Here is a 12,815-nt window from a genome sequence, read left to right as displayed (position 1 = left end):
AGTAATCAGCATACTGGGCTTGTATGTCACAGGAAAGTCCTGGAATGTAGTTTGTGTGGCATCCTCGGGGGATGTGTTTGGTGGAGATTTTCCTCGGTGTTTTTATGAATTCAGGATGCTCTTGAGGGTTTAGAGGGACATGTTCTATGGTGTGGTCGAGATCTTCCATGAAACCCTTCCAATTAGCTTTTAGGAAATTAAATCATCGTCTGTAAGCAACTATGTTAGGCATAATTGCTGGGTTGAATTGAAGCATTATAGGTCTATGTTGAGTATGTGGAATCGGATTTAAGACCTTTTTAATGCAAATGTTGGATATTTTTGAGCTAACAAATATGAGGTCAGGGTTATAGCCTTGCTTCCGTCTGCTGCTGTTGAAAGATGCAGGGAGTTTTGGCTTATGTATCAGGTTTAGAGAAAGGTTTTCAGTCCATTTTTCAACAAGTTCTCCATCTTTGTTGGACTTTGTGTAACCCCAGTTAACACTATGGCTGTTAAAGTCACCTAATACAACATTAGTCATGCATGCATTATTATTGAGGAGGATGTCAGGGAAGGAAAAAGCTTCTTCTGGTGGTTTCTAGACTGAGATGATTGAGATATTTTTAAATGTGATTGTAATAATCTCAATGTTTCTGTTGTTCGTTGAGTCAATGGACGATGGGATCAAGTTCTCTTTTGTAAATATTGCACTACCATATTTATCGTGGGGTATTTCTTTGATGAGTTTCATGCCATGGATGTAAGGTTTTACAGCACCTTCTCCTCTGTGAGTTTCTTGCAGACAGAGCACATCTCAGTCATTATCTCTGCAAATATTTGCAATGAGATCGTGCTTGACACTGGAGAAACCTTCAATATTAAATGATATTATTTTTAGGCCTGGCCCCAGGCAGGATCCTTTAGAGCAGAAATTTGGGAGCATTTTAGTTCGATCACTTGCGTTTGGTTGATAGCAGCTTTAGCTTCCCCTAATGGGTATTAACAGGGTATAGGAACAAGAACCTAGCTGCTGCGCAGAAATTCATTCAAAGTTCATAAAAGTTTATGGGCAATCTTCTCCTTCGTTTTCGACAATTAAGAAATGGGCTGCCGAGTTTAAATGTGGCCGTACCCAACAAGTGTCACAATACCAGAAATCATTGATCAAGTGCACGATATGGTATTGGATGACCGGCGAGTCAAAGTGCATGAAATTGCTGAAACTTTAGGCATTTCAAAAGAACATGTAGGATATATTTTGCATGAAGAATTGCATATGAAAAGCTTTGCGCAAGATGGGTGCTGCGTTTGCTCACAGCAGATCCAAGTCTGTTCCATCAGCAGGAAAGGTCATGGCATCGGTGTTTTGGGTTGCTTGAAAAGGGTAAAACAATAACCGGGGAATATTATTTCGATCTTTTAACCAGACTAGACGAAAAAATTGTGAGAAAAGACCCGGTTTACAGAAGAAAAAAAATCATCTTTCATCGGGACAATGCACCTGCCCACAAAAGTGTTTTGGGAATGGGAAAATTAAGGGATCTGCACTTGGAACATCCACCCTATTCCTCAGATTTGGCTTCCTCTGACTTCTATCTGATCCGAAAACTAAAACTCTTTGTTGCTGGTCAACGTTTATCTTTGAATCAAGAGGTGATTGCAGCTGTAGAGGGGTATTTTGCAGATCTTACTGAGAACCACTACAATGATATGATAATGGAGCTGGAGCATTGCTGGAATAAATGTCTTAAGGGAAATTAAAAAAAAAAAAAAAAAAAAAAAATCAGCTAACGCCTTTTTATTCCCGTAAATACGGGAGTAGGCGAGGCCATTTAGCCCTATCTAACTTTTGGAGACTGAGTGGGCAGTTCAATCTCCACTGGTACCCAATCAGCGACAGATGGCCCAAGGCTATCACTAATTAAGCGGTACGCAGTGAAGAGAGACGGCTCAAATGTGCCGCCATCTCGTGGTCTCTAACCCTAACACAATATATTTAATGTCTGAAAATAATGTGGGTTCTACGGTCGATTTTCTTGAGTTTACAGGACGAAAAACCTGAGTTTCCGGGAGGAAAAACCTGCTTGCCCGTGCCAGAGATCGACTAACTCGGGAACCGGTCGAAAAAAAGCTTAGAAAAATTTCCTCTAGTCGCCGACTAGACTCGAAACCAAGACTTCCTTCGTGCGGCCTAGCGCGATGGTGTGCAAATGCCACATCCACTGAGCTACACAGGCTTTTAAGGGAAATTATGTTGAAAAATAAAAATAATTTTGAAATTATAAATTCAATTTTTCATTGTTAGGCCAAGAACTTTTCAAACCACCCTTGTATACTTAGGACAACAGATATCAATGTAACAAAATATCTTGGATGAATTAAATGGTGCGTGATGCTTAAATGGAAAGCATTTGGAAAATTACAGTCAATATTCAAAAGCCAACTACCATTATGCCCAAAGAGAAAACCTTTTAATCAATTTATTCTTCGTATATTGACATATGGCTGTGAAACATGGACACTAAATGCAAAGGAAATTTAAAATTAAAAACATGACAATTTAGTATATTATTTCTGGGAAAACTCCCATGTTACTCCTCATTATAAACTATTATAATTACAGCTATTTTGCCTGCTTCAGTTTAGGAGTACCCCTGTTTAAATGTCATTGGCTATTTACTCATGGGTTCTTAGGGCATTATGAGTGTAGATGTACTAAAAAGTATATGTAGCTTAAGGAATAGAAAATTGCACATACCTTTTTCTGGGTGTTGTGGCTTTTCCTCTGTCTGCGATGTCGAGAGCTGCAGAGTGTGTGTGGTGTGGGGTAGGCAGTTTGGTAGAATAAGTTAGAAAAACCTGGGTTTTTTTCCGTAATATATAGAAACATATACTTTTATATAGGGTGGGGAAAAAAGTGAAAGGGTTAATTTTTTAAAATAGGGAGGGGGAAGGGGAAAGGTAGTTGACGGGGTGTGGACCGTTTCGACTATTCGTGGTCATCATTGGAACATATTGGGAAAGTGGAAGCTATGTCAGGTCAGGTGGGTGCTTCAGAGGTGTTTGTGTTGTCTCCTATTGGTCGGGATTGTGACCTCAATTTAATGTTGTGAAGCTTCCAAACCTCGGAGATTATGTAGGGCCTGTGTACGTTGATCGAGTTCGCGTCACACTTTATAGCTATTGTTTCCGATATTCTGAGCATTGTTTCATTGTCTTGTCTGTCTATTATGATGGCCTTGTCTATCTGCAGGGTGTGTTTTTGTTCAAGGGCGTGAACAGCTATTTCCGTTTTTCCAGTGCTTTGTATACGATTTTTCTTTTTAATGTTGCGTTTTTTAGTGTTTAAATGTTCTGGAATAGGGATGTTACAGTCACGGAAGTGTTCTTGTAGTCTTGCCCATAAAGACCTGATGGTGGAACCTGTGTAGGTGATGTCACAGTCTTTTTGGCAGGGAAATTTATAGACTACATCCCTGTAACATCCCTATTCCAGAACATTTAAACACTAAAAAACGCAACATTAAAAAGAAAAATCGTATACAAAGCACTGGAAAAACGGAAATAGCTGTTCACGCCCTTGAACAAAAACACACCCCGCAGATAGACAAGGCCATCATAATAGACAGACAAGACAATGAAACAATGCTCAGAATATCGGAAACAATAGCTATAAAGTGTGACGCGAACTCGATCAACGTACACAGGCCCTACATAATCTCCGAGGTTTGGAAGCTTCACAACATTAAATTGAGGTCACAATCCCGACCAATAGGAGACAACACAAACACCTCTGAAGCACCCACCTGACCTGACATAGCTTCCACTTTCCCAATATGTTCCGATGATGACCACGAATAGTCGAAACGGTCTACACCCCGTCAACTACCTTTCCCCTTCCCCCTCCCTATTTTAAAAAATTAACCCTTTCACTTTTTTCCCCACCCTATATAAAAGTATATGTTTCTATATATTACGGAAAAAACCCGGGTTTTTCTAACTTATTATACCAAACTGCCTACCCCACACCACACACACTCTGCAGTTCTCGACATCGCAGACAGAGGAAAAGCCACAACACCCAGAAAAAGGTATGTGCAATTTTCTATTCCTTAAGCTACATATACTTTTTAGTACATCTACACTCATAATGCCCTAAGAACCCATGAGTAAATAGCCAATGACATTTAAACAGGGGTACTCCTAAACTGAAGCAGGCAAAATAGCTGTAATTATAATAAAATGACAATTTAGTATGGAAAGAAGTATGCTTGGTATCACAAGAATGGATCACCAAAAGAATATGTCGATAAGAAATCAAACCAAAGTCTCTGACATCATAGGAAGAATGAAACATCTGAAGTGGCAATTGGCTGCACATATTGCTCTAAGGAAAGATCGACGATGGATAAAAGAAGTACTGGATTGTTTCCACAAGAAGAAATATGACCATGATGTCGACTTAAATCATGGTGGATTGATGATTTTATCAGATTTGCACAAGTGACATGGGAAAGGAGAGTCATGGATAGACAGTTTTGGAGTAATCTTGGAAAGGCCTTCATCCAGCAGTGGATTGACAATGGCTGATGATGATATATATATAAAACTTGAAGTCAGTTCAAATTACATTTGAGTATTCAATATCATCAAAATACTTGACAAATTCTTATTTTACAAAAAAATTCTACCAAAAAAGTTGCAATAAACATGCCATTATAAGATTTGTGAAAATATGGCCCTTGCAGAAGCAGCATATGCCAAAGCTAGTTCCTGCCTGCAGATTATGCACGTGTAGATTTTGATGTAGTTTACACAGCTTTGATGTAGTTAGGATTTTTTTTTTCTCTCACCAGAGTCATGCCTGTAGTGTTAATGGTTAACCATATAGTTTAACTTTAGCATACTATATGTATTGCAACAAAGCCTGTTGTTCATATGTGTATATACTACAGATGTTGATATGAAGGTCGAAATAATACAGTTTGTGTTATATTAAAGAATTTTATGATAACACCATAGTTGTCTACATAATTTTTATAAATGAATGTTGATGACTGTAACATTCATCAACATTCATTTATAAAATTAATATTCATAAATTTATAAAATTTATGAAATTTTATAAATTTATAAATTTTATAAATTGATAGCTTTTTCACTTGGTTATACTATAAATTAAAGATGCCAAGAAATTATATTCTTGGTTTCATCCAAGTGTAAGTAAACAAAGTTTGCATGTGAAGTCAATTCATGACTGGGCTACTTGTATATATAAAGGCAGATGACTTCACATTAATTGCCTTGGTATCCCATAATGTAATGCACATATCCTTATGGATATGTATAATGCTATGCATTGTGGGAAGGGCCACTATCCAGACCAGTTTAGACCTTTATTGAGATTGCTCATCAGTGGGAGCCAGAACCAGATTCAACAGGTTGAAGTAATGCAGAAGTCGTATTTCTGGATACAAGTAATCAAAAGGTGTCTCATTTTAGTACTAAAATACTCTGGACAGATGTTAAAAGTTTTTTCACTTGGTTATACTATTACACTTGGATAAAGGATCAAACCAAGAATCTAATATCTTGGCATCTTTAATTTTTAGTATAACTAAGTGAAAAACTTTCAACATCTTTCTCCAATCCAGAGTATTTTAGTAATAAGGTGTGATGCCTTTTGACTACTTGTATATGGAAATATGACTTCTGCATCACTTCTGGGTCTGGCTCCCACTGACGCGACCTCAATAAAGGTCAAAATCGGTCTGGGTAGTGGCCCTTCCCACAATGCATAGCATTTTACATGTTCATAAGGATATGTGCATTGCATTATAGGATACTAAGGCAATTGATGTGAAGTCATTAGCCTCTGTATACAAGTAGTCCAGTCATGAAGTGACTTCATGCGCAAACTTTGTTTACACTTGAAGAAAGGATGAAACCAAGAATATAATTTCTTGGCATCTTTAATTTATGAAAGAAAGGATTAGTACAGTGTAGATGTTGGGTTTTTCCCAGCAATTAAGTCTGCGATTAATAACAATAGTATGGTTTTGTTTTCCTGTTTTATTAGAATATTTTGCTGATGTAGAAAATGCAGCAAATTCTAGAAGGGGTGGTGAAGGATTAGATTCTGTAAGATTTTGAATAAACATATTCTGCTCACAGACTATATATATATATATATATTTTTTTTTTCTTCTTTTTTTTTTTCTGAAGTGGCTAATAGTACATTTTTGAGGGGGGAAAAACAAAACGGAGAACCATCAGGACAACTTATGCCTTCTGTGTGCAAAAACTTATATCAACAACCACAAGAGTTTAGAATTCTATACCATGTTATGTGTAGGGTAATTAACAGATTTCGAGATTTGGTACGAAAATCGTTTAGACATGGAATACTGTCTGAAATCAGAACTTCTGGCTTATATGAAGGATGATGAGTGTTTTACGTGAGCCTGCAATACTTTCTGACTTGTCTTCATAGTGCTCACTGAGATCTACCCATTTCTTTATAACATAATTGCATGGGTATGTTTGAGAGTATTTCTCCTGAACTTTTAAAAAACAGTTTGCCCATACTTCCTGCTCGAGGTAACGGCAAACTTTCAAAGTCGAAAGGCTTTGGCATGGGTCAAAAAATCGCTAGAACATATTCATTCAACACACATGTGCTTTTTTTGGGGGGGGGGGTCTACATTGGACCATATATTGTCAATAAGAGAAAACTGGAAACTTTCTATGTGAATTCTACAGTTGTTTCCAACACAGTTGTCAGCAGTGCACAGACCTAAATACTTTTCAGTAAATATTTCAGATAAATATTTATAAAGATGAATATCCTCTTTGAAGAATCATGAAACAATGCTTGATATTGACCAATTTGTATTACGGTCATAGCAACTCAGCTCAACAGTTTGATGGAAAAATTAGACTTTAAAGTTAAAAATTACTTTATTTGGTTGAAGGATCGCGAATCCTGTTTTCGTAGTAAAGGGTTAGACGTGATCTCAGTTTATGAATGTCAGCTAAATGCCAAAATTTCTTAAAGCATAGCTATGAAAAGCTTTATACAGGGGTAGAACTAACTGCTATAAAATGGATCACAAAACCCAATTAGAAGGGGGAGTTATTTGATATCATCAGCCTTTATCCACAGGTAGTGAAATACCAAAGTACTTTCTATGAGAAATCACAAAGTTATTCTCGATAATTTCGACAGTGGTCCTGGGGTATACTTTGGTATTTTCCACCAAAGTGGAAGCACCTGACGAACTGTTTTTATAGTGATGGGCAAATATGGTTTTGCCCATCACTATGAATGAAAAATTACATTTTCCCTTTAGGTGATGTCTTCTGAAATGGCCCTCTACTGTTTGCAAGGAAAAACTAGTCGTTTTCAGGAGTTTGGTGCACTCCAGAACTTTATCTCACCCTTGTTCGCGGTGTGGCATTTTTCTAAAAAAAAAAAAAATTGAAGGTGAAGAAAACTTATTTGCACTATATTAATACATTTCTGAAGCTAAAGTAGGTATCATCTGTATGGTCTGAGGGTAAAATCCAACAAGCCTATATCTTTATGGGTTTTTGTTAAGGAAAGGTATTATGTTAGACTCGTGGGCGAGGGGTTCCCCATGCCTGATCTATTTCAATTCGCCCCTTTGCTGATGTACTCATATGTACATGTAAATAAAATTTTATAATAATTTAAATTTATTTAAATTTAAATAATTAAATATACAAAACCAAAAATAGCTATATTACATATAATATGATCGTCATATGTCTGGTAAGATATATATTGCACACTACATACACTATATATATGAGTTAAAATTTACCAGTCGCCCGCAGAAGTTTTTAAATTAGCAATTTTCGCCCTTGATACTAAAAAGGTTCCCCACCCCTGTGTTAGATAGTGAACACATTAGTAATAACCCCTCAAAGCGTTCGCCTTCTAATAAGCTTTGCTTGAATTTCTTATGGGGAGGGCTTGGAACGAGAACTTCCAGACAATATACAGGGTGTCCCAAAATTCACGCAAGATTTAAATTTAGCGCCATTTGTGCGGTAAAGTGTTGCCAACGAGAAAAAAAAGACAGCGTGACAGCTGACAGTTCAGGGTTATTAAAAATGGAGCACTACACGAAAGAACAATGCATTTTCATGGATTATGGAAAACAAGTGGATGGTTATTTTTCGAACAAAATCATCTTCAGCGATGAGGCTCATTTTCACCTTGATGGCTTCGTTAATCGACATAATTGTCACATTTGGGGTTCAGAAAATCCACAAGTGATTGTTGAGAAACAAATGCATCCATAACGTGTCACTGTTTGGTGCGGATTTTGGGCTGGAGGCATCATCGGTCCATTCTTCTTCGAAAATGCAGCTGGTAAGGCAATAACAGTTAATGGTGCTCGCTATCGCGACATGATAATCCAGTTTTTTGTGCCTAAATTGCAAGATATGGATGTGGACGACATGTGGTTTCAACAAGACGGTGCCACATGCCATACAGCCCGAGAAGCAATTCAATTACTGCATGAGTTGTGTAATTGTGTAATTTCCTGGTTGTGTAATTTCCCGTTTTGGTGATCAGAATTGGCCGCCCAGATCATGTGACTTAACGCCATTGGACTTTTTTCTTTGGGGTTTTTTGAAGTCTAAGGTTTATGCCAACAAGTCCACGACCATCCACGCCTTGAAGGAGGAAATTGAGCACTGTATCAAGGAAATTCAGCCACATTTATGTAAAACGGTCATGGAAAATTTTGACAAAAGAGTGCGTATGTGCCAGCAAAGCCGTGGAGGCCATTTACCCGATATGCTATTCCATGCATAACCCTATACTGTATACTTTATGAATCAATAAGAAATTACAATTTTTAATTAAAAACCTGTGTTTTCTATTAAAATTACTTCTTGCATGAATTTTGGGACACCCTGTATATATATATATATATATATATATATATATATATATATATATATATATATATATATATATATTTCACACTGTATAAAATTGAATTCTGTATAGTATAAATACTGGTAAGCACTAATAATGGAAAATGAATGTAAGAGTCAAAAAAAGTGTTTGTAAATTAAATAAAATAAATATTTCAGATAAATTAAATCCGATATATTGTATTTCGTTTCTTTTAGGACATTGCCATTATGCTTCCAGTTATATTTAGCAGTCTACTTCCATATGTTGATAAATTGCCATCTTTGAAACAAATAGTAAGTTTCTTGTATTTACTACCTCCACAAATTTAAACATCCTTCCTATTTTTAGTATGATGTTTTTTTTTTCCCTTGAAGTTCTCTGTGTAAATAGCAGTACACAGTTTTAACTGTATTTATGCACACACATGCTAAGCCAAGATACTATGCAAAATGAAAATTACTTGCCTTAAAAGGTAATATTTTTCCTTCTTTCTTTCCTTAGTAATATATTTTGCTAATTTATGAAATATCAGAAATTAATAATGGCATTGAAACTGCAGATTTATACCATGAGTATCTTCTTTCTAAAAGTTTTGTGTAATTACACAAAACTTTTAGAAAGGAGATACTCATGGTATAATTCCACTAAAATAAACTTGCCACATATCAATATCATGCCCTAATGAAAAAAATAACAAATAAAAAATTGCAGTTTTAGTTCTGCTGCTTAAAATCATGCCACCTAGATGCACCTTAATTAGAAGAGCCACTCAGGTGTATTTGCTGTTATCACTGTTTAAGAGTTAGTGCATTATTCCCCCCCCCCCTACTGAAATGAGAAGGGATGATATGAGAAGGTATTGCTGTTGAAATTTTTACTTCAGAATATGAGATCATAAATGTTTCCCAAAAAAACTTTTTGCACCATAGGTGAATGTACTATTTATTATCCTGCACACAGTATAGTGAACTTTATGAAACCTGTCATATGTTTCTCAAATGAATGCATTTCATATTTGAATGAAATATTGAAATGCTGTCCCATTCATAAGAAGTTTTTGACTTGCAGTACTTTTGATGGGCAGAAAAGTGAGAAGACTTTGTCAACATTGAATGTGACAAGGCCTTCTTTAGGAAATATGTAAGAAAGAAGACTGTTCCAAAAGATAGAAGGAATGAATAAAAAAGAAGAAAAATGTCTTCTGTGAGTTGAACAGTGAGGGGGAATTATTTATATCATTTCTGGTGAATGGTGCCCATGTAAAAATTTGTGGACAATGTTAACAGAAATTGGGTCATCCATTTGAGAGATGGGTCATTAATCAACCTGATTGTTCTTTTCCTATACTGAATCAAGTATTTTTAGGGAGCTTTTGTCAAATCCACTCAAATGTAAAAATACTATTCACTGGTTGGATGCATTTAATACAGTTAATAGAAAAGCTATTGACTCTACATATAATATATGTAGGGTTAATAGCTTTTCTATTAACTCTACATATATCATATGTAGAGTCAAAATTAATTTTCTATTAATAGCTTTTCAGAGGTAAAGTAATTCCTTGAGTTAAAGAGATAATCTAATTTTTTGGCTGCTGAGGAGGTGATGTTTGTGTCCAGAGCAATCTGAAGAAGAGAAATCTCATCTTGTCTAGAGATTTGGGTGTTGTTAAAAAGTAAAATTGGTTTGAGATATAAAACAGGCTTGAATTTTATTGGCGTTAAAATTGAAAAGTTCTAAAAAGTTAATAAATTGACAAAGTGGTTAATTTGCACTTTCTAAGGTCTTTCATCAGTGCTCTTTTGGTTCCTATTAACTTCATTACCTCTTCATTAGTTTTTTTCTCGTTCCAAGAAATCTTCAGTGCTCATATAGCACTGAAGCCATATCTCAAAGGCCTGCAATTTACTGATTATGGATATTGTATATGTCCATGTCTCACATCCATAATTCAATGTGGACCGTACATAGGATTTTATTATTTGAATTTAGTCTATTTATTTATTCCAGAGGTCATTAGTAATTTATTGTTCCATCCCATCATTTTACCATTAGGTAGTTCTTTTATTGCAGTTACTTTTTCTTCTTTTTTCTTTCTTGGATTATTTGAGTTAACACTGATCCTAGGTTTTCCAGGCCTGTGATCAATATAGAGTTCTGTTAGGTATTCCTTCCATCTTTGTATCTTGTCTTCTGGATTTATAACAACATTCTTATCTTTTAAATGTTGGCTTGTTATTTTCTTTATCTAATTTTCCTACTTTCTAAGCAATTATTATTGATCCATCTATGTTTATTTCTGTACATTTATTTTTTATTTGTCTATCTAATCTTTTATATTCTTCATTTCCATTAGGGTTTTTTTTACAGGTTCTTCTTTTATCCATTAGTTCTAGTATCTCTTGAGTCATCCATGTTTTTTTAAATTTGCACTTTGAAGAGAGTGGGGAATCAGTACTGCTGTAGTCAGTATTCTTTTATCTTAATCCATTTGTTGGGGTAATCCTACTTTGCATTATGCTGTATTATATGTGCTATATTATTCTGAAATTCAAAGTCTTGGTGTTACTGTTATTTAACTTATCTTTATCCCACTTAATTGTTCTAATTCTGTTAGTTATCTTTTTTAACTTTATACTTATTGTAATTCTCACAAGTCTGTTGTCTGATCCACAGCCAGCACTTAGCATAACTTTTGCATTTGTTATTCTGTTTCTATATTTCTGACTGATCATAATAAAATCCATTTGATTAGTATGTGTGCCATCAGGAGATCTCCACATTTTTCTTTTTAAAAAATGTTTTCAATTATCAATTTATGTTTTAAACAAAATTCAATACATTTACCACCTCTGTCATTTCTTATGCCATATCCATATGGGCCTACAACAGAACTTATTCTTTCCTTTCCTATTTTGGTATTCCAGCCACCCATATCGATTAACACCCTGTCTTTCACTCTTCCAATATTTTGAATAGCATCCTCTATTTTCTCATATGGCATTGAAATTGATAAAATTCTAATTTCCGTGTCATTCTCCAGTGTTTTGAAGATCAAAACTTAAGCTTGTAGAAATATTCTGTCAGTTTTTGTGATTGTATAACACATTGCTTGTGGAACAAAAAAGAGGAATGCAGTGCACTCTCATGATCAAAACTGTGTATTGAATGTAGAGAAGTTCATTTCAAATACCAATATGAAACATTGGCCTTTGCATCAAACTTTGCAATGTTTGTAAAGTTTGATGGTAAAGATCCATCCACCATCATACATAATGTGTGTCTACAGAGAAAAATGGTAACCCAGTTACATTTGACAGGCCATATAATAAAAGCTTACTTCACAGCCCTCTCTGCAAAACTCAATATTAGATGCCTTAGAGATATCAAGAGCCACCACTTCGAATTCTGCAAACTTTTTCATGCTATTTACCCAAAGGTGAGCAATGTGAGCCAGAATGTTGATCAACAGGAGTGAAATCAATACTAATCATCATCAAGCATCGTCTTCATCCAGGAGATTCACTACCATGATGTGACTCCGAGTTGACTGTGTCCTTATACCCATAGTCATGGTTGACTATGGGTGTAAAGATAATGTGGTGAAGACCCTATCTCTTCCACATTGTTGTAAGTATTCATGGTTTAGATCCATGTGTGTTCGTGGGACCAGTTTTCCCCTTCTGAGGGATGAAAAACCTGAGTTTCTGGGTGAAAAAATGACTCACTTTTAGTCAAAAGAGACCAGAAGACCCTATCTCTTCCACATTTTTGTAAGTATTCATGGTTTAGATCCATATGTGTTCATGGGACTGGTTTTCCCCTTCTGAGGGATGAAAAACCTGAGTTTCTGGGTGAAAATACGACTCACTTT

At 35.6% G+C, this 12,815-nt stretch overlaps 1 protein-coding gene across 2 annotated transcripts in view; it reads left to right on the top strand.

Annotated features, from left to right (window-relative positions):
* tefu (Serine/threonine-protein kinase tefu) overlaps positions 1-12,815 on the top strand; it is a 409,445-nt gene that overhangs the window by 76,983 nt on the left and 319,647 nt on the right. For both annotated transcript variants that reach the window (XM_090409436.1, XM_090409435.1), the window contains exon 8: positions 9,157-9,234. In XM_090409436.1, the coding sequence (XP_090265562.1) occupies positions 9,157-9,234 (78 nt within the window). The remainder of the gene's footprint in view (positions 1-9,156; positions 9,235-12,815) is intronic.

This window comes from Typopeltis vanoorti, chromosome 19 (genome assembly GCF_054136105.1).
Source record: "Typopeltis vanoorti isolate ZY-2024b chromosome 19, IOZ_Tvanoo_1.0, whole genome shotgun sequence".
Taxonomy (NCBI): domain Eukaryota; kingdom Metazoa; phylum Arthropoda; class Arachnida; order Uropygi; family Thelyphonidae; genus Typopeltis; species Typopeltis vanoorti.
This window is presented reverse-complemented; position numbering and strand designations above follow the sequence as displayed.